Source organism: Prionailurus bengalensis, chromosome A1 (genome assembly GCF_016509475.1).
Source record: "Prionailurus bengalensis isolate Pbe53 chromosome A1, Fcat_Pben_1.1_paternal_pri, whole genome shotgun sequence".
NCBI classification, from domain to species: Eukaryota; Metazoa; Chordata; class Mammalia; order Carnivora; family Felidae; genus Prionailurus; species Prionailurus bengalensis.
The window spans coordinates 145,161,235-145,184,558 of NC_057343.1; the positions used below are offsets into that span (position 1 = coordinate 145,161,235).

At 38.9% G+C, this 23,324-nt stretch overlaps 1 protein-coding gene across 5 annotated transcripts in view; it reads left to right on the forward strand.

The window, feature by feature from the left end:
* The window catches only part of MSH3 (mutS homolog 3), a 192,524-nt gene that overhangs the window by 77,887 nt on the left and 91,313 nt on the right, over nt 1-23,324 (forward strand). For all 5 annotated transcript variants that reach the window (XR_006299152.1, XR_006299151.1, XM_043593057.1 and 2 more), the window contains exon 13: nt 16,718-16,850. Coding sequence is in view for 3 of the 5 variants with exons in the window: in XM_043593057.1 (XP_043448992.1) it covers nt 16,718-16,850 (133 nt within the window). In the remaining 2 variants the exon portion in view is untranslated. The remainder of the gene's footprint in view (nt 1-16,717; nt 16,851-23,324) is intronic.

Here is a 23,324-nt window from a genome sequence, read left to right on the forward strand (position 1 = left end):
GTTGATAACAAACACACAAAACTTTTTCCTTTTAATTTTAGATCACAATTTTAAAACTTTTATCTTTCTAATCTAAAAATAATTTCAAAAATAATTTGTGAAATCCTAGTTGCTCTTTCATCCTGTTCCCAGTACCTAGAGAAAATTGTCAGCTGATTAGTCAGTGGTTCAGCTGTGTATTTATTATTGTTCACACTGACTTAGGTGTCATGCAGATCACAGATCATATCAGTATGATTATCCAGGCTAATATTCTGACTCGGATGTTGGCAGCCTTTTAAAAGTTCATTCAGATCCTGATTTTCTTCTATAGCAAGATCATAGAACAAGAAATTGGTGACAAGCGTATTTAGCAAGAAAAGGAAGGTCTTCCAAAGTTCTCCAGGAGCCCATTGTTTGTCAGTTATCCATGAATTCTCCCTCAAGAACTTCTTTGTATTTTTAGCCCATTTTAGTTCCGGGGCAATCACACAGATCATAAATCCAGGACCAACTGTTTTTTAAGTTTTAGAGGATTTTCCACTCCCATCACCTTTTTTTTTTTTTTTTTTTTTTTTTGTATGAAATGGCCTCTTCAGTGTAGAATTTTACTAGTGACTTTTAGAAAGTATACATGACTTTTATCCTATACTTACTGTTTCAAAGACTACTTAGATTATTGACACTGGATTATACTTTACTGAAACCAAATTAGCTTCCCCCCCTTTTATTTATTTTTTTGAGAAGCTGAAAGCCATTTTATTTTTTTATAATTTTTTTATTCAGGTATAATTAACATGCAATGTTATATTGATTTCAGGTGTACAATATACTGATTAAACAATTCTATACATTACTCAATACTCATGATAAATCTGTTCTTAATTCCCTTCACCTCTTTCACCCATCCCCCCTCCCACCTCTCCTCTGGCAACCACCAATTTGTTCTCTGTATTTAAGAGTCTGTTTCTTATAAATAGGTTATGCTTTCTTATGTGTTGTGACCTATATACTTTTTATTAGTTCTCTAAGTTTAGGCAAGAAGATGCTTCATTGTAGTTCTCTGGCTGCTGCTGCTGTTTCTTCTTCTTCTTCTTCTTCTTCTTCTTCTTCTTCTTCTTCTTTTTTTGGGGGGGTTCATTTATTTAATTTTTTAAATGTTTATTTATTTTTTTTTTTTAATTTTTTTTTCAACGTTTATTTATTTTTGGGACAGAGAGAGACAGAGCATGAACGGGGGAGGGGCAGAGAGAGAGGGAGACACAGAATCAGAAACAGGCTCCAGTCTCTGAGCCATCAGCCCAGAGCCCGACACGGGGCTCGAACTCCCGGACCGCGAGATCGTGACCTGGCTGAAGTCGGACGCTTAACCGACTGCGCCGCCCAGGCGCCCCAAATGTTTATTTATTATTGAGAGACAGAGCATGAGCATGGGAGGGGCAGAGAGAGGGGGAGACACAGAATCTGAAACAGGCTCCAGGCTCTAAGCTGTCAGCACAGAGCCCGACACAGGGCTCAAACTCACAAACCACAAGATCGTGACCTGAGCCGAAGTCCGACGCTTAACAGACTGAGCCACCTGGGCTCCCCTTTTATGTTTATTTTTGAGAGAGAGAGAAAACACAAGTAGAAGATGGGCAGAGAGAGAGAGGGAGACACAGAATCCGAAGCAGGCTCCAGGCTCTGAGCTGTCAGCACAGAGCCCAATGTGGGGCTCGAACCCATGAACTGTGAGATCGTGACTTGAGCCGAAGTTGGACACTTAACCAACTGAGCCACCCAGGTGGCCCTCTGGCTTCTTCTTATAAATGAATGTCACATTGGCAAGTCATTAGTCCTAAAACCTTTTAATATTAAATTATGTTGAATTCATGTTTTGAGGTTCGATCTCTGAATTTCTTTTTTTTTTTTTAATTTTTTTTAACGTTTATTTATTTTTGAGACAGAGAGAGACAGAGCATGAACGGGGGAGGGGCAGAGAGAGAGGGAGACACAGAATTGGAAGCAGGCTCCAGGCTCGATCTCTGAATTTCTTCTGCTTCTTTGAGTTGATACGATCTTGTCAATTTTTTATATATACACCATAGGCACTTGGTTGGTTTTGTCAAAAAACTTTGAAACATAAATTGTTTGTTAATATTGATAGAGAGGGGAAAGGAAAACTTTGGAAAATGTGGGATGAGTCTCTAAAATGCTGTTTTAGGCAAAATATTACTTTTGAAGGCAGATTTGTTCATCTTAAAAGAAGGATTGAAGATTTGGTAGCTTACTGTAAATTTGAATATATTAAACAAAAACAAGTTGTGGATTTCCTTTTTGGATACCTCTTCTGCCTGCACCTTAAATGTTGATGTCACCCAGGGCTCTCTCCTGAGATCTCTTCTTACTTTCAGCCCTGCTTGAGATCTTATCTGGGGTCATGGTTTCTGTAGCTCACATGCTGATGACTTTGTCACATTATTTCCAGCAGCTCCATATTCACACATCTAGGACATCTCTGCCTCAGAAAACATTCAGTTTGAATGCTGAATGAAACAGATTGGAAACAAAGCATTTCCTTCAATGAGACAGTGATTTCCATGAGGCAGAATCTAAGAAATCAGTTCCTTCCCTTCTAGTGGATGGATTATTTTGTTCAACAGTGAAGATACTGGATTTCTGGCAAGTGGTAGTATTATATCATCTTGCCTTTTTGTAAAGTCACTTTTTATGAAAGGCAGTCAGATGAAAGGCTTTTTATGAAAGGCTTTTTGTTTATTGAGGAAACTGAGCATCTCCATGCCTCTGGCCTTGCCCTTCTCTGTTTCTGCTCTGCACTACCGATGGATTACTTTTAAAAGTGCCTATCTGATGATGCTGTTCCCTACTGTTTGCAGTTCCTACAATACACTGAGGTGTCATTTTATTTCTGGACCTTTGTACAGTCTGTTTCCTTTTTCTAAAGTGGAAACTTGTACTCATCTTTGTTTCCCTTCTAGTTTGCTGCCTGCTTCTTCAAAGCATCCTTTGCTATTTTCTCATCTTCTAGGTATCATTTCATTGTTGGCCTTTCAGAGGCCTGACCCTTAGGAGCTGAGCTTTCTTCCTTCCCTAAACCTCCTGAACCTAAACCCCTAAACCTCCCCTCACAACCTCTTCTCACTATCTCCTACCCCTACCCCTATGAACATTTCTCTTCCCATGACTGTAATTGTCAAAATGTCAGTGATTCCCAGATTTCTCTCTCTCCTATTCTCCAGGCTTATATATTCAGCTTAGATTCATAAACACGTCAGTGCATCACAGAAACTTAATGTATTCAACCCTGTTCCTCCTCCTGGTTTCTCCATTCCAGGAACCAGCACTTACACTGAATGAGTTACTTAGACCAAAAATGGAAGTTATCATGGACATTTCCTTTCTGACAGCCATGTCCAATCTAATACTAAGCCCTGTTGCCTTTAGCTCTAAAATATGTCTAGAGTCTGTGTATGTCTTGCCATCTCCACTGCCATCAGCCTGGTCGAAAGTATACCAGTTCTCACTTGGACAGCTGCAGTATCCTCCTAACTGATCTCTTTTTCAGTATAAAGACTGAATCATGCCACTCCCCTGTTTTAAACTCTTCATTGGCTTTCCACTTGCTTCAAATAAAATTAAAATTCTTTAGGGGTGCATGGGTGACTCGGTTACTTAGGCATCTGGCTCTTGGGTCCAGCTCTGCTCGTCATCTATGGTTCGTGGGATCAAGCCCCACATTGGTCTCCACGCTGACAGCACAGAACCTGCTTGGGATTCTCTCACTTCTTCCCCTCTCTCTTTTCTCCTTCTCTCTCTCTCTGTTTCTCTCTCTGTCCGTCTTCTACTTGAACTCTCTCTCAAAATAAATAAACTTAAAAAAAGTTAAAATTCTTGGGGCACCTGGGTGACTCAGTCAGTTAATGCCTGATGCTTGGTTTTGGCTCAGGTTGTGATCTCACAGTTTCTTGGGTTTGAGACCCCCATCAGGCTCTGTGCTGACAGCACGGGTCCTGCTTGGGATTCTCTTGCTCTTCCTGTCTTTCTGCCCCTTCTTCACTTGCGCTGTCTCTGTCTCTTTCAAAATGAATAAACTTAAAAAAAAATTCTTTAGCATGGCTCTTCTCTGCATTCACACATTCATCATCTTCTGGTCACTCTGGCCTTTTGGGTTTCTGAGCTTCTAAAAGTTTTTTCTCATTCTGTGGTCTTTGCATTTGCTGGGCTCTCTACATAGAATGTTTTTCTTTTTCTCTTTAATCCTCAAATGACTGATTCCTTTTAAGCCTCGCCTTTAAAGTGTCATTCTTCAGAGGTTTTCTCTGACCACCTAATCTAAATTGTGTTTCCTGTGTCATTCTTCGGTAGCATATAGGACTATGTATCATGGCTGATATTTGTGTTTTCTGTTTATTTAATATCTAGCTCTTACTAAATTGTGTGACAAGCATTTGATAAATATTTATTAAGTGAATTATTAAAATAGTGAGTCATTCAAGACCAAACTCAGCTCCTTTGAAAAGTCCTCCTTTTCCTCCTTTCTTCCTCTGTAGAAAGTTAATTGGTCTCAATTTTGTCCAGCCCCTACCCCTTCATCACTAACCAATACAGAATGCATGGGGGGCTCATAGTGCTTTGAATTTATAGATGATCAAGAAATTATGAACAAATGAATCCATTTGAAAATGAATCCATTTGAAAATCATAGGGTGAAAATGTTGTGACATTTTGACAATGTCAAATCCATTTGAACAAATGAATCCATTTGAAAATCATAGGGTTCTCATTAGACTTTGCAAATAAAGGCACACCTATGTGAGAGAAGTTTCTTTTTCTAAGAAAAACAACTTGATTTTGAAAGAACCTTAGAAGCAGGTTTCCTTCATAGGATTCCCTGTTTTCGTGCAACAATCACTTAATTAGGTCTGAAAACATTAACACTTAACAGTGGAAAATATGGTTTGCCCACATCTTGCATTCTTGTCAATTGTTAGTGGAATTAGAGTAAATAGAAGTTCCTTGGTGAAAGTCAAGTGACTCAGTAAGGAAGCCAGGTTGGGTGATGGGAAGGGGCCATCTTCCCACCTTTGGCACAGTTGGTTTTAAGTATCGTGTAAAAGGTTTGACTCATAACTCTGACCACGTCTAAATAGGAATTTTTTTTGTGTAGAGTTATTTGGGTGCACTCTAATTTTCCTTTGGTTCTTTAAGGCTATACCTGTGGAATTTGATCCATAATTTAGATAGTGTATTAGTTTGCTAGGGGTAACAAAGTATCACAAAGTGGGTAGCATCAACAACACACATTTGTCTCACAGTTCTTTCTGAGGCCTCTGAGGGAGAAGCTGTTCCATACCTGTGTCCTGGCTTTTGGTGGTTTGCTGGCGATCTTTGGTGTCATTTGGCTTGTAGATGCGCCTCTTTTCTGTCTGCCTTCACATTCACAGGGTGTTCTTGCAGTGTGCTTATCTCTTCACATGACATTCTTTCAGTAAGGATGCAATCTTACTGGATTAGGGGCCTACCATATTCCAGTATGACCTTATGTTAACTAATTACATCTACAGTTACCCTATTTCTAACTAAGGTTACATTGCGAGGCACTGGTGATTAGGTCTTCAATGTGTATTTTTTTGTTGACACAATTTAGCCCATTACAGGTAGGCTCAGTAATTTCATATCTTTCCTCCTTTGGGCACAAGCAGATTGAATATATTCATCTCTTGAATGGAAACAAGTGTTTTGATTCTCATTTAAATATATTGCACATGTATTCAACATCTGAAGTGACATTGTAAAGAACCATCGAATTTTGTAAGTTGCAAACATTGTGCACTTTTGTGCCTGCAGTACAGTACTCTGGAAAATCATTCATCTAGCTTATCTTTGAAAAACATTCTATTCTGCGTCTATCCAGGTGAAGGTATTTACACAAAATGTTAGATTGATTTAGGGATCAGAAAGAGACATTTATATGTGAAAAAAAAAATAAGGGAAATGTTTGGGTAGAAAGGAACAGAGGTCCAATTCTAGGGGTTGAGGAGAGAAGGGTAGCCAAGGTGGGAAGGGAGAGAGCTGAGGGCTAAGAGGTAAGATGTGTTACTCTGTCAGGGGGTCTTGTGTGGGAGTGGAAATAAGATGGCAGGGCAGGAAACTTAACGTCTGACTGTGTTGTGTTATTTTAGTCTGTGATATGTCTATTCTTTCAAACAGTTATTCCATCATTTTATAGAGGTGTAAAACTGAGACTCAGGTTAATTATCCAAGATCATCCAGGTAGCACATAGGGCTCATCTAGAATCATACTTCAGGAGTTATTGAGACTTTACCTTCAGTTCTGACGCCCTCACTCAATTGTGTCACTTTGTACAAGTTATGAATTTTCATATACCTCTGTTTCTTCACCTGTAAAATGGGAATTATAATACCTTCCTCACTCACAGTGTTGTTGTGAGGACCAAATGAGACAGTATATGTAAAGAATTCCTGTGGTTCTTAGCATCAGTTATGTGGTTAAGAAAATAGCTGTTGTCTTTAGAATTGGTTATAATTTATAACCAAAAAACTGGAGGCAACCTAGCTATTAGTAGGGGAATAGAAAAATAAATTGTAACCAGTCTTACATTAGAATAATGATGCAGCGGTTAAAATAAAGACAGTCATATGATGACCCAGCTGGAGGCTTCCAGGGATGACAGGGCAGAGGCTGTGCGCTGTTGTCAGCTGTCTAGCATCTGTCTGGTTGGTTCTGTATCTGGTTCTTGCCTATGTTTTACCTTTGCTTGTAGCTACAGTCAGGATTGTGAGGAGAGTTTGCAAGGAGCACTGGTGAGTAAGTCGTGTCTTTATCAGTCCCCTCTCAGAATGGTGCCACCATTGGTAATTGAGCTCTTTCATTTTATGTGGCTGGGCTTGGATCACAGCCTTTCTCTTTTACTTAGTGCTCTGAACCTGAGTCCTGGGAACTTAGGAAGCTCAGTCTCATGTTCTGATTGAGTACACGTTAATGTGTTTAACACTAAAGGTAGTACATTGGGTGGAGAAACTAAGTGCTTAACAGCAGCAACAAAAAACACCACACGGTTTGATAGTTCTAACAGTGGAAATTTTTATTATTGTTTTTTTTAATGTTTATTTTTGGAGAGAGAGAGACAGAGTGTGAGTGGAGGAAGGGGCAGAGAGAGAGGGAGACGCAGAATCTGAAGCAGGATCCAGGTTCTGAGCTGTCAGCACAGAGCCCGACACAGGGCTTGAATTCATGAACCGCAAGATCATGACCTGAGCCGAAGTCAGACACTTAACCGACTGAGCCACCCAGGCACCCCTAACAGTGGAAATTGGTTTCTTCTTTATCTTTGCATAAACAAACCGTGGCCTTTCCCTGGGTGGGCTGGATTGAGGGTGGGCTGGAACTCTTTACATAGGCATTTAGGAACTACACAGCCTATTCAGTCTTAAACATGTGATTTCTGAGGTCAACCTGGGTATTGACATCCAGCCAGAGGAAGGGGACAGGGTATGGAGGACATATTTTTGGTTCACCAAGTCTCGCGGTGAGTGGTAAATTTCTGCTCACATGTCATTGGGTAGAACTCATTCTAATGGAATCAGAATGATACCCCTTAACTGCAAGGCAAGTTAACAGATGTTTGTCAAGGACAAAGAAGACATGTTTGATGACTGCCTAGCAGTCTATTGCCAGAGATGGGCTATCCTTTTTTTACCTGTGTATAGTTGTATTTCAACTGTGTAGTACTCTTTTTTAAAAACATTTTTTTTTTTTTTTTTAGAATTTTTTTTTTTTTTTTTAAAGGGAAACTTGACTTTCAACGTTTATTTATTTTGGGGACAGAGAGACAGAGCATGAACGGGGAGGGGCAGAGAGAGAGGGAGACACAGAATCGGAAACAGGCTCCAGGCTCTGAGCCATCAGCCCAGAGCCCGACGCGGGGCTCGAACCCACGGACCGCGAGATCGTGACCTGGCTGAAGTCGGACGCTTAACCGACTGCGCCACCCAGGCACCCCTAAAAACATTTTAATGATTAACTTATTTAAATTTCTAAATAGGCAATACCTTCACATAGTTGCAGAGTTTAAAAATGTAAAAAGATAATATAGTGAAGTATTTGTCTTTCATCTCTGCCCCACATCTGTCCAATTCCTATTGGATAATCATGGTGGTTATTTTCTTGTCTATCTTTCCAGAGACTTTTTGTTTTAAAAGCAAATAAATAAATATGAATATGTAAATTCCTGCCTCCCTTTTTCTACGTGGATGGGGGTGTAATATACACAGAACTCTTTGCTTCTTTCCCTTAGTGATAGAAGATAGTTATTTTAAATTTTGTGTTAGTCTTTCTCCATTACAAGATGTTGTTCCTACTCTTAAGGAGTTTCTAATCTAATTTGGTCAAGGTCTAATCTAGTGAGGAGGATATGCAGGTAGGGAAAGCTTTTGTACCTAAGATAAAATACTTATCTGGTACACACTGTACAGTTCAATGCTATAATTAGAGCAAATGAAGAATCCTTTTTTAATTCGAATTAGATTTTTAGAGAACTTCATAAGAGAATTAAGTGTGCTAAGTTTATTCTTGGCATTTAAATCACATAAACCATTGAAATTAGCAAAACTGAAAATTGTCGGTATTAGGAAATAGGTCTCTGACTATTGGCTACATTTTTGTGTAATTATCGAAAGCACTAAGTACATTCTAGTGATAGTTAATTCTCTTGAATAATTAAATGACTTTTATTTTGGTAAACTCATATGTTTAGAGTATTAATGGTGTTTTTCTAATTCATGGCTCTGGCCTAAATGACAAAGTAATAAAATGTTATGTATTTCCTTCATTTACCATTTAATTTATATTAACAAAACTGAATGCCATTTTTTAAATGTTTATTCATTTTTATGAGTGATGGGGGGGAAGTGGGAGAATGAGAGAGAGAGAGAGAGAGAGGACAGAGGATGTGACGCAGGCTCTGCACTGACAGCAGAGAGCCTTATGCAGGACTTGAACCCATGAACTGTGAGATTGTGACCTGAGCCCAAGCCAGATGTTCAAGTGACTGAGGCACCCAGGCGCCCCCAAATACCATTTTAAACTCTCTGGAACTTGTTGCACTGAACTGCATTATGAGGCCCAGTTTATTCTTTGTGATTTCCCATTTTCCATGACCCTGCCAACACAGCATTCAGCTTTGGTGACTGAATTTCCTCAGCCCAGTGAGACACACAGTACTGCTCATAAATGGAAAGGAAGATTAGTAGGTGGTACATAGCTGAGAGCTGAGATTGATTGGTGTTGACCCCTGCGTCTTTGCCTTTGCTATGTGACCGTATGAGCAGAAAGTGCTGCTACCAAGAAAAAAGTGATCCCACGTGCCTCTTATCTGAATGTCTGCCCTGACTTAGTGCATATAGAGGAACTAGTGTCTCTTGGGATGCTTATCTTGGGAGCCTGTAGCTGGTCTCTGCTTTGTTGTATAGTAATAGGCCTCCATGGAAGTCTAAACTGGTTCATGTGACCAGCAGTAAATGGAAGCTTTCATTTGTGCTGAGGAAGAGACGTACAGGAGAGAAGGAGGAGGAAGAATTGGAGATCTTTTCCTTCTTGGCTCTTCCAGCTTTATTTTTCTCTCTTTGTGCCTTTACTAGGAGGGATTTTCAGAGTATATCCCCTCAAAATGTTGTGGGAGGACTTCATTTCCTGTGGCTGTAATGTCATAAACATTGCAGAGCTTTTTAAATAATAATAACAATAACAACAACAACAACAACAGTAATAATAATGGGAAAACCTAAGGGAAGAGATTGAAGAAGGAGCTAGAAATGGAAGTGAGTTGACTTTGCTGCTGCCATTGTCCCCCAGCCTCTGCAGGTGTTGGTAATCAAAAGGATTGGGTTTGTAAGAGCCTTGTGGGAAACTGCAGGGAAGGCCTTGTGTCAGTCTTAAGTTAGGGAGGCCAGAGTAATGTGAGACCCTCAAAGGATCATAATCTCACTGAAGAGAGGGGACAAAGAAATATGTCTGTCTTGGCCTAGTCTTTACAAAGGGAAAATTTTCCAAGAATTCTTAACCCAGGTTCACCCTCACTCAGGTTTGCTATTCCAATTTGTACTATCTGTGTGGTCTGGCAATTCCCAACTTGTGAAAGTTGTTTTAAATGGTCCCATGCTGGGACTCCTGAGTGGCTCAGTCTTTTGAGCATCCAACTCTTGATTTCGGCTCAGGTCATGATCCCAACATCATGGGATCAAGCCCCACACTGGTCTTCACATTGAGCATGGAGCCCACTTAAGATTCTTTCTCTCTCTCCCTCTCTCTGTATCTCTCTCCCTCTGCCTCTCTTCCTGCTGTCTCTCTTTCTCTAAAGACAAAAGAAAAAAAAATGATCCCACACCTCAGGGTTCCTAGCAGAAGCAAATGCAAAGCTTCCCTGAAGGGATACACTCTCAGTCCAGGCTTCCTAGGAATCCCAAAAAGAAAGCTCTACGATAAGCTCAGAAGCCACAATTACAACAGTCACGGGGAAACAAGTAACCATGGCTGTGAGCAGAAATTATAAACAGCAGAATTAGAATCCAAGATATTCAGATAATGAGATTATGAAAGATAAATATCAAACTACCAAGTTGAAAGAAATACAAAAGAAAATGAAAAATATGAGCACAGAACAAAAATGCCATCAAAGGAGAGTAGGTTGTTTTTTAAGAAGAACCGCATACAACTTTTAGAAACAGCAGATGGGTTAAACAGGAATAGATGCATTTTAGTTAAAATGCAGGGTAGTATCTGAAAAACTTACCTGGCATGTAGCACAGAGAGACAGTATGATAAAATGTACAAGAGATTGAAAGAGAATTAGGTGGTCTAACATAATCCTCGTTAGCTTTCCAGAGGAAAATTGGAATAGGGAGAGAGACATTATGCAAAAAGATTGTCCTTTGACAATTCTTTATTAGGATGAGAATTTCTTATATTTCATGCAAGATATAGATGCTTAGGTTTTGAAAGCACATGGACCCAAAGTGCATTTGAGAACACAAAAAACCCACATTTCAATAGGTCACGCTGAAACTATGACACTAAAATCAAATGTGAAAATATTAGAGCAGAGAGCAAAGAAAGATCATTTGTAATGCCCTAAAAATTATATAACTGATTTGATTTCTAATTTCTGTGCTTCATTTGCTTACTTTCAGTGATTTCTTTTGGATTTGTTGAGTTTTTTTTTTTTCATTTATTACCACCCATTCCCTGCCCAAAGCTCCGTGGTTTGTATTGCCTTTTCCTGTTGTCTCTTGTTTCTGTTGATTCTTACTCATCTAGTTGCTTTTTATACTTGATTATCTTTGTGCACTGGTTCTATTCTTTGAACATTTATTTTAAGAATAATGTGAAGGCTAGGATGAAGGTGGCTTTTCTTCTTGTTTGCTTCTGCCAGGTTCTTGGTGGCATGGCCAGTCTGGGACCATCTTAATTTGAGTTCAGTGTTTGATATGTTCTAGTCCATCCAAATGATGCTAACGGAGGCTGTGAGTTCATCTTTACTATGAAGCCAGTTCACTTTCTGGCAGAATCTTCTGGTATATCTCTTTAGTACAAAAGTGGCTTTGACTGCTGGATTACTTCTCTGGGTTCTTGTTTTTTTTAGATTTTGGTGTAGTTATTCCTTACCATTTTGTTAGTTCTTTGATACTTTTATGAACATGCTTTTTATGTTTCATGTGGCTTTTTAAATTGTCCTCATTAGAAGGATGGTCTGAAAGTACTGGTTCCCACCATTACCAAAAGCAAAAATCATATTATGCTCTTTTCAGAGACTCAAGTTTATGTCTTAAATTGGTAATGGAAGGTAGCTGTCAGAGAATTGTTCTGCTTAATATTCTGAAAAGAGTGAACTGTGGTCTGTTACTAAAATGATGCATCATTAGAACAGGAGTAATAGAAATCCTTAAAAGCTTGTTGGGTGATTTATAATTTGCAACAGGGTACATATTCACAATAGCACTTTAGAATGTAATTTCATAAGTAAAATAAAAACTTACTTTCGTGGTGTGTAAGGTTCTGAGCCTGATGTTTGTGGATGACTCATACTCCATCTCTTTACATGTTCCTTCTTCCCTCTCCTTCCCTGCCTTATCTATCACAACTCCTGCTAGTTTGACCTCTTTAATGTCTCTTAAAATATGTGCCTTTTCATCCCTCTATTCTCTACCCAAGTTCAGATCATCAAAATCACTCCCCTGGATTACTGAAACAGCCCTCCTGCCACCATCCTTATGTCCTTTCACACATTAACCGTTGGCTCTCATTGTTCTCAGGATAAAGTCAAAGCTCCTGTGTGGCCCGTGCCCCTCACATGACCATTCGCTACCTAGCTGCCTAGCTGCTGCTGTCACACTCTCACACTGTCACCCTCCATCTTCCTGTACATCTGCCTGTGCTCCTTCTACAGTTGGCACTTTTGTAAGCACACAGTAATTGTTCATTAAGTGAAGGACCGAATGACGTGTGTGAAGCTAAGGAAATTCAAGTAATCATAAGCCCTCTTATGTTTCTATTAGAAAGCTGTGTGGGTAGTTGGTTTAGCCATATTGCATGAGTACTATATTAATGTCTGAATTTAATTTATTAATTATATATCATCTGTCTTTAGAGCAAGCTTTTCAGTGAAAAGTCAAAGCAGAAACAAACAACAAAAAACTACCTCTCTTCAGTAGTCTGTATTTGAGCTTTCCTCCCCCATATAACCTTATGTTAGAATTATAGAGGCTTCTCCACAGATAGCAACCAGGAGGTAAAAACTTCATCACATGTCCTTACAGTGGCAACAGCTGTAGGTTACGTACTGTATTTCTGACTGATGACCACACACAACAGATAATAGCATCATTACCCAGTTCATCTTCAAATGTGAAGGACTCCAGTGACACTTTTAGTCCTTGGGTCTTTTGTGCTAAAGAAGAATCTTTGTCATCCCCAGGACGTCAAGTGTGTGGTTTTTTTGTCACATGGAATGAAATGACTCAGGTGCCTTATTTTATTTTGTTTAGGATGTGTCATGCTGTGAGATCAACTGTAGACTACTATAGGGCATCTTGAAATAAGCATTTTTATTATCATAGTTGACAGTTACTACTTCCTGTTTTGTTGACTGTCACAATCACTGAATGTTTCTTATTGATTGCACCAAAATAATTTTTCTCTCTTTTGGTGATCTCACATATTATTTTATTAGGGTTATTTGGAAAGTCTTGTTACTGCTCCTAATTAAAGAACAGTTCCAAGATATACAAACTCTTTAAAAAACTTGATTAGAAGTCAGTTTATTAATTTGCATTGTGATCTGCATATAGGAGCTAAAAGTAGCTCCCCCAGTGGTGAGAAATTTGTGGTAAACAGTGTCGCACACCCTGTCACCCTTTTCCTGCCTGTTTTAGACACCTGGAAATGCGTATGGCATTTTTTCTCAGTGTAGCCTAGTAACCAGTCTCAACACAGTAATTCAGGTCCCCACGACCAGTCAGATTTGGCCCTTGAGATCCCAGGGCTAGCTTTTCTTGTGTATTTCTTCCTTGTTCACTTTGCACAGAATATATATTTTTGCATGTTTCGCCTTATGGCTCTACACACAGTTATTTTCAAACTTACATTTTGGGTGCTGTTTCTTCCTCCTCCATTATGTTCTTTGTGGTACCTACCAAACAAATTGTCTAAGCAAATAAAGATCACTGTAATAACAGTGATGATAACTAATGTGTATTGAGTGTTTACTATGTACCAGGCACTGTACTAAGTGCTTAACATGCATTATTTCATTGTAATCTTGTAAGAACTCTGAGTTAGAGACCACTATTCTTCCCATTTTAAAGATGGAGAAACTAGGGCAAGGCTAAATAACTGGTAAATGGCAGAGCCTCGATTTTCACCAAAGTCACCTGCCTTCTCAACCCCAATTTTTAACCTCTGAGCTGTTACCTCCTTAACCAATGAAGGCTGGGTTAAAACCAGAATGATCATAGTAAATATGCTTTTGCCTGTGCTGTCATTGGGCTAAAATAAAAATCCAGTACCTTTGTATTTTTCCAGATTGCAAACCAACTTAGCACAACATTTTTTGTCTCTTTCTAAGAAATTTATAGTTTTATATCTATTTTTAAAAAAATCTTCTGGAAGATTTCATAAATATGACTTAGGTTTTTATTAACCTCTTTTGCTTTTATCTTTCCATATCTCCGACAACCTTTATAATTTTTGAGAGAGTAGCTATCTTTGTAGGCTGTCTTATACGTTCACAGATGGTATTATTCTATCTGTCCTCATACCATCTGCAGCATCAACCTAGTCTATTCCAATTGGTGTTATCTTTCATTTATGCAGGAGTGAGTTATTAAAATAAAACTTTATATTTGTATAGCATTTTGGGTAAACGTTAGGGTAAAACATGGATTTATTTTATCACAACAATCTTATGCAAAGAAAATTTAATTTTTTTATTTTTTTCACCTCTTCCTGAATTACTTTATATGTAGTCTTTGGAATTGAATTGAATTGAATTCAACAACTATTTATTGAACACATATTATGATCCCAGACCTGTGAGAATGAAGAAATGATCCCTGTTTTCACTGAGCTTATAGTCCAACAGAAAAGACAGAGAAGTAAATATAATTACATTTTCCACTATGGAAAGACTGTAGAGGGTCATGTGGAAAAGGATGGCAAAGGGTTAAATTTGATCTAGTGAGCCCAGAAAGCCCTTTCAGAAGAAGGGTACATAGGAGTGTGCCAAACCAAGTAGAGCTGGTAGGCAGTAGGGAAGAGGAAGAGAGTCTTCAAGGCAGAGTGAGCAGCAAATGAGGAGGCTCCGATGTCAGAGAACTTGGACGAAGATATTGGATCAAGTTCACTCTGACTGAGACTTACAGACAGAGGAGGAGTGGCAGTGGTCAAGGTGAGACTTGAGAGGTAAGGTAGGCAGGGGTACTGGTTACCCCAAGGTAACCAGTTGTCTTGTGGGTCAGTGAAGGAATCTAGATTACTGGCAAGTCATTGATGAGCTGAAAGCAGAGGTTAAGACATGAACAGATTTGGGTTTTAGGAAGACTGCTCAGACTTCTCAGTATGGAGAATGGATTGGAAAAAGAGAATTAGATAGATCTGGGGAGGAAAGTTAGGAGGCTCTTTTTGTAGTCTGTGTGAGACATGATTTTTACTTACACGAGGGTAATGGCAGTAGAGATGAAAGAAATAGACTGATTTAAGGGACCACTCCACTGAGAATGGAGGAACCAGTCTATATGTTTACAAAGCTCTGGCGTGTTCTGTATCATGCTGAACCAAATGCCTGTTCTACATAGTAGAGCATGAGCCAGAGAAAAATGGAACAAAAATGAAACCAAGTTAGTATGCATTTTGTAAATAGGCATGACCTCACAGAGTAGTTTGAAGGGTAATAGAGAGAAAAGAAATTAATGAGCTGCCAAGTACCATACTCAATTTAACAGTCATCTGGGCAGGATCTGATATAAGGCTTGCCCTTCACATCAGCATGTGTGATATCAACAGAATTTTGATAGACAAATACGTATTCAGTAGCTGATGTTTCCCTTTGCCCCTAAATGTCAGTTCCTTCTTTCATTTGTTTGCTTGCTCATTCTTTTATTCATTCAAAAAAACATTTACTGAGGGCCCACTGTCTATTAGATACGTTTTTTATCTCAGTCTTTAATACCACATTATGGCGATTGTAACTAGTATAGGCCTTTAGTGTTTATAGGTACTAGATGGGCCACATCTCATTTAGGACACAGTTAGTTAATCCATTTTCCATTTTAAGTTGACAGTTACGCCATTTCCTCCCAAGCGGCCCACCTATCACTTAGGGTGCAGCCACTGGTGAAATCCTGCAACCCTGTCTGATATCATTTCTTCTGTATTTTCTGTTGCTGTTCTGAGTCTTTGCTCAGGTTCTGTATGCCTAATCCCATTTTGGTCAAACAGTCAATCAGTTCAGCCACCACCACCAAGTCTTCTATCAAAGTAGTTGGCTGAGTGAGGTTTTTTTTTTCGACGGAGGTGATCAGTCGTTACAGTCAGAATAAACTCACTTGCCCATTGTAGACTATTAGATTAGTCAAGGGAAAACAAGTGGTTGTAAGAAATGAATCCTCAATCTTGGTGGTTTAAATACTATAAAAGTTTATTTCTTGCTAATGTGAAGTCCACCTGGTGGCAAATGTGGGAGCAATGGGTTTTCTGCTACAGTAAAGGGACCCAAGCTGAGAGAGTCTTCAGGTGGCTCACAAGATTGTTCTGGTCCCAGCCTTCAGCTGGGAAAGAGCAAATGTGAAAGATCACACAGGAGGTTTTTATGAGCCAGAGCTAGCCTTGGCTTAATCCTTCCTGCTTGCAGTTTATTGTCTACAACTTGAGTACTTGGCCACACCTAATTGCAGAGGGAAACTGGGAAATGTCTGTGTGTTTGCCCCGGAGGAATGGAAAACCTAATGAGCCAGGTTCTGCTCCACAGGGCTAATGTCTTTCCTTTTGTGATACTTGCTCTTTTATTCAAATGAAAGGGGCAGGGAAGGGCCAGAGGTGTGGAGGAGGAGTCTCTTTTGTGTTTTCTAAGTAGCTGTTGTCTCAGTGCTTGGACATGAGAGTGGGAAACGTATCTGTTCTGAATTCCTAATATAACTTATAATTGTTATTACTCTGTTCTCACAGGGAGATAAATGCTCGACTAGATGCTGTATCGGAAGTACTGCATTCAGAATCCAGTGTGTTTGGTCAGATAGAAAATCATCTACGTAAATTGCCTGATATAGAGAGAGGACTCTGTAGCATTTATCACAAAAAAGTAAGTGTGATAGAAAGCAGTTCTATTAAAACTGGCAGTGTTCTTCAGCATGAGGATCCCAGATATTTTTTTTTCAACGTTTATTTATTTTTGGGACAGAGAGAGACAGAGCATGAACGGGGGAGGGGCAGAGAGAGAGGGAGACACAGAATCGGAAACAGGCTCCAGGCTCCGAGCCATCAGCCCAGAGCCTGACGCGGGGCTCAAACTCACGGACCGCGAGATCGTGACCTGGCTGAAGTCGGACGCTTAACCGACTGCGCCACCCAGGCGCCCCGAGGATCCCAGATATTAAAACGTCTCAGAGTTTTATTTTTGTTATTATTTTGTGAAATCTTAGAGATAATGACAGAATTCTTAAGAGAATTAAATTATACAAGTTGAAGGTATTCCAGTTTTTGCATTGTAGAAAATAAAGTTTGCCCATTTCTGTTAACTACAACAACAGATAGAAGCCTTTCTGGTATAATACAGGATGTTCTTATGTTGCATCCTAAAAACGTGGACCATCATCACAATAGGAAATTTCTTAGACTAGTCAGTTTTAAAAAGAGATGCCTTATTTCTTTTGACCCCAGAACTTCTTATTTAACTTTTCCAAAGGAAAGATCTACTATTATGTTTGTGGTGGTATCGCTATACAAATAAGTTTGGGTATGGAAGGTAAGCAAAAAGCATTATTGTGACTTTCATCACTTAAGCTTTACAGTTTGTTATAACAATCAATAACAAAAGAGGTTTTTCCCATGAGACTAGCAGGAGATTTTTTTAACAGAAACCTTGCAAGCCAGAAGGGAGTGGCACGATATATTAAAAGCGCTGAATGGGAAAAATCTGCAGCCAAGAATTTTCTATCCAGCATGGCTATCATTCAGAATACAAGAAGAGATAGAGTTTCCCCAGACAAACAAAAACTAAAGGAGTTCATGACCACTCAGCCAACTCTGCAGGAGATATTAAAGGGACTTTGAGTAGACAGGAGAGACCAAAAGTGAAGTCTAAAGGTAGGAAACCCAAAAACAATAAAAATGAATATTTCAGTAAAAATCAGTCAAGGAACTCACCCACAAAAAGGATATAAAATATAATAACATATACCTAAAATGTGGGGAGGAGAGAAAAACAGTTTCAAACTTGAATGACTGTCAACTTAATATACACTGCTACATGCAGATTACAGAGTAATCATATATGAAAAATCACTAATAAACTTGTAAAGAATAAAGAAAAAGAAATCTAAATCTATCACTGAAGAAAATCAGCAAAATGAAAGAGAAAGACAAGAAAGGATCAGAGAAAGTCTTCAGAAACTACCACAAAATAAGTAATAAAATGGCAATAAATACATATCTATCAATAGTTACTTTAAATGTAAATGGACTAAATGCTCTAATCAAAAGACATAGGGTGACAGAAAGAATAACAAAACCCATCTATATGCTGCCCACTAGAGACTCATTTTAAACCTAATGACACCTGCTGATTGAAAGTGAGGGGATGGAGAAACATCGACCATGCAAATGGATGTCAAAAGAAAGCCAGAGTAGCAATACTTACATCGGACAAACTAGACTTTTAGGCAAAGACTGTAGTAAGAAGGGCACTATATAATAATAAGGGTGACAGTCCACCAAGATGAAAAAAACAATTGTAAATATTTATGTACTCAAATACATAAACAGTTAATAACAAACATAAAGGAACTAATCAATAATAATACACAGGACACCATCAAAACCCTAGAGGAGAAAGCAGGAAAAAACCTCTTTGACCTCAGCCACAGCAATTTCTTACTCGACACATCTCCAAAGGCAAGGGGATTAAAAGCAAAAATGAACTAATGGGACCTCATCAAGATAAAAAGCTTCTGCACTGCCAAGGAAACAATCAACAAAACTAAAAGGCAATCGACGGAATGGGAAAGATATTTGCAAATGACGTAAAGGGTAAAGGGCTAGTATCTAAAATCTATAAAGAACTCACCTAACTCCACACCCGAAAAACAAATAATCCAGTGAAGAAATGGGCAGAAGACATGAATAGACACTTTTCCAAAGAAGACGTCCAGATGGCCAACAGACACATGAAAAGATGCTCAACATCACTCCTCATCAGGGAAATACAAATCAAAACCACACTGAGATACCACCTCATGCCAGTCAGAGTGGCTAAAACGAACAAATCAGGAGATTATAGATGCTGGAGAGGATGTGGAGAAACGGGAACCCTCTTACACTGTTGGTGGGAATGCAAACTGGTGCAACCGCTCTGGAAAACAGCGTGGAGGTTCCTCAAAAAATTAAAAATAGAACTACCCTATGACCCAGCAGTAGCACTGCTAGGAATTTACCCAAGGGATACAGGAGTGCTGATGCATAGGGGCACTTGTATCCCAATGTTTATAGCAGCACTCTCAACAATAGCCAAATGATGGAAAGAGCCTAAATGCCCATCAACTGACGAATGGATAAAGAAGATGTGGTTTATATATACAATGGAATACTACTTGGCAATGAGAAAGAATGAAATCTGGCCATTTGCACCAAGGTGGATGGAACTGGAGGGTATGCTAAGTGAAATAAGGCAGAGAAAGACACATATCATATGTTTTCACTCATATGTGGATCTCGAGAAACTTAGCAGAAGACCATGAGGGAGGGGAAGGGGGAAAAATTACAGAGAGGGAGGGAGGCAAACCATGAGAGACTCTTAAAGACTGAGAATAAACTGAGGGTTGATGGGGAGGTGGGGGAGAGGGGAAAGTGGGTGATGGGCATGGAGGAAGGCATTTGTTGGGATGAGCACTGTGTGTTGTATAATTTATTTGACAATAAATAATATTAAAAAATAAAATAAAATAAAATAATAGTACAATACCAGTAGGGGACTTTAACACCCCACTTACATCAGTGGACAGATCATCTAAACAGAAACCCAGCAACGGCTTTGAATGATACACTGGAACAGATGGAGTTAATAGATATATTCAGAACATTCCATCCTAAAACAGCACACTACACATTCTTTTCAAGTGTGTACAGAACATTCTCCAGAATAGATCACATATTAGCCCGTAAAACAAACCTCAACAGATTCTAGAAGATCCAAGCCCTCAGCAAAGTAGTATTAGAGGCCACATACCTCAACATAATAGAGGGCAGATATGAAAAACCTACAGCTAACATCATCCTTTTTTTTTAATGTTTATTTATTTTGAGAGGAAGAGAGTGTGTGAGCAGGGGAGGGGCAGAGAGAGGGAGGGAGAAAATCCCAAGCAGGCTCTGCACTGACAGCATGGGGCCTGATGCAGGGCTTGATCTCACAAACTGTAAGATCATGACCTGAGCCAAAATCAGGAGTCAGATGCTTAAATGACTGAGCCATCCAGGCGCCATTAACATCATTCTAACTGGTGAAAAACTAACTTGTTTTGAGTAAGACAAGGATGTCCACTTTCATCACTTTTTTTCTTTTTCTTTTTTTTTTTTTAATGTTTTCATTTATCTTTGAGACAGAGAGAGACAGAGCATGAGCAGGGGAGGTGCAGAGAGAGGGGGAGACACAGAATCCAAAGCAGGCACCAGGCTCTGAGCTGTCAGCACAGAGCCCCATGCGGGGCTCGAACTCACGGAGTGTGAGATCATGACCTGAGCTGAAGTCGGACGCTCAACCGACTGAGCCACCCAGGCGCCCCTCATCACTTTTTTTCAACATAGTTCTGGAAGTCCTAGACACAGCATTCAGACGACAAAAGGAAATGAAAGACATCCAAAGGGGTAAGGAAGAAGTGTAACTTTCACTATTTGCAGATGGCATGACACTCTGTGTAGAAAACCCTAAGCTCTACCAAAAAACTGCTAGAACTGATAAATTCAGTAAAGTCTCAGGATACAAAATCAGAGTACAGAAATCTGTTGCATTTGTATACACCAATAATGAAGCAACAGAAAGAGAAATTAGGAAAACAGTCCCATTTACAGTAGCACCAAAAATAGTAAGATACATAGTAATAAATGTAACCTCTACTCTGAAACTATAAAGCTCTGATGAAATGTCCATTGACCAATGAACGGATAAAGATATGGTATGTGTATATATACATTTATATATACACATTTATATATACACACATATACACAATGGAATGTTACTCAGCCATAAAAGGAATGTGAAATCCTAACATTTGCAATGACGTGGATGGAGCTAGAGAGTATTATGCTAAGTGAAATAAGTCAGAGAAAGACAAATACTTTGTGATTTCACTCATATGTGAAATTTAAGAAACAAATGAGCATAGGGATAAAAAGAGAGATACTCAGTAAACCAAGAAACAGACTCTTAAATATAGAGAAAAAACTGATGGTCACCAGAGGGGAGGTGGGGGTTGGGTGGGTGGGTGAAACATGATGGAGATTAAGGAGTACACTTGTGATGAACACCAGGTATTGTGTGTAAGTGTTGAGTCACTGAATTGTGTACTTGAAGTACACTGGTAGTACACTGTATATTGACTAGCTGGAGTTTAAATAAAAACTTAAAAAAAAAAAGATGAGCTATAGGAATATTACACAATGGAATGTTACTCAGCCGTAAAAAAGTATGAGATCTTGCCATTTGCAACAACATCAGTGGACCTAGAGGATTTTATGCTATGTGAAATAAGTCAGACTGAGAAAAATAAAATGAATAAACAAAAAAGCATAATCAGACACGTAAATACAGAGAACAAACTGATGGTTGCCAGAAGGAAGGAGGTGGAGAGATGGGCAAAATGGATAAAGGGGAGTGGGAGGTACATGCTTTCTGTTACTGAATGAATAAATCATGAGAATAAAAGGCGCTGTACAGGGAATATAGTCAATGATATTGTAATGACATTGTAAGGTCACTTGTGGGAGCACACTTTTGTTGTGGGAGCAAAAAAAACACTGATGAAATTGAAGATGACACAAAAGAAATGGAAAGACATTCCGTGCTCCAATATTTGGGAGAACAAATATTACTGATACTGCCCAAAGCAATCTACAGCTTTAATGCAATCCCTATCAAAATACCAACAACTTTTTTCACAAAACTAGAACAAGTAATCCTAAAATTTGTATGGAATCTCAAAAGACACCAAATAGCTAAAGCAGCCTTGAAAAAGAAAAAGCTAGAGGCATCACATTTCCAGACTTCAAGTTATATTACAAAGGGGTAGTAATTAAAGCAGTGTGGTACTGGCACAAAAATAGACATGTAGATCAATAGAATAGAATAGAAAATCCAGAAGTAACCCATAATTTGGTCAATTAATGTTTGACACAACAGTCAAGAATATCCAATGGGAAAAAGACAGTCTCTTCAACAAATGGTGTTGGTTAAACTGGACACTGACGTGCAAAAGAATGAATCTGTACCACTTTCTTACACCATACACGAAAATAAATTCAAAATTGATTAGAGACCTAAATGTGAGACCTGAAACCATAAAAATCCTAGCTACACAGGCAATAACTTCTCTGACATCGGCTGTAGCAGCTTCTTTCTAAATATGTCTCCTAAGGCCAGGGAGATCAAAGCAAAAATAAACAATTGGGACCATATCAAAATAAAAAGCTTCTGTACGATGAAGGAAACAATCAACAAAAGTAAAAGGCAGCCAACAGAATGGGAGAAGATATTTGCAAATGACCTACTGATAAAGGGTTAGTATCCAAAATATGTAAAGAACTTATACAGCTCAACACCCAAAAAACAAATAATCCAATTCAAAAACGGGCAAAAGACATGAACAGACATTTCTCCAAAGAAGACATCCAGATGGCCAATAGACAAATGAAAAGATGGTCATCATCACTTATCACAACTGAAAACTACAGTAAGATATCACCACACACCTGTCAGAATGGATAAAATCAACAACATAAGAAACAAAAGGTGTTGGTGAGGATGTGGAGAAAAAGAAACCCTCTTGCACTGTTGGTAGCAATGCAAACTACTATAGCTAGTGTGGGAAAACAGTATGGAGGTTCCTCAAAAAGTTAAAAATAGAATTACCTTATAATCTAGCAATCACACTACTGGGTATTTACCCAAAGAGTACAAGAACACTAATTCAAAGGGATACGTGCACCCTTACATTTATAGCAGCATTATTTATAATAGTCCAGATATGGAAGCAGCCCAACTGTCTGTCAATTGATGAATGGATAAAGAGACTGTGGTATAGGGGCTCCTAGGTGGCTCAGTCGGTTAAATGTCCTACTCTTGACTGCAGTTCAGGTCATGATCTTGAGGTTCAAGAGATAAGACCCACGTCAGGCTAGCCTGCTTGGAATTCCATCTCTGCCCCTCTCCCCTCAAAATAAATAAACATTAAAAATAAAGATGTGAGATACACACACACACACACACACACACACACACATACACATATACATATATATAGTGGAATATTATTCAGCCATAAAAAAGAATGAAATCTTGCCATTT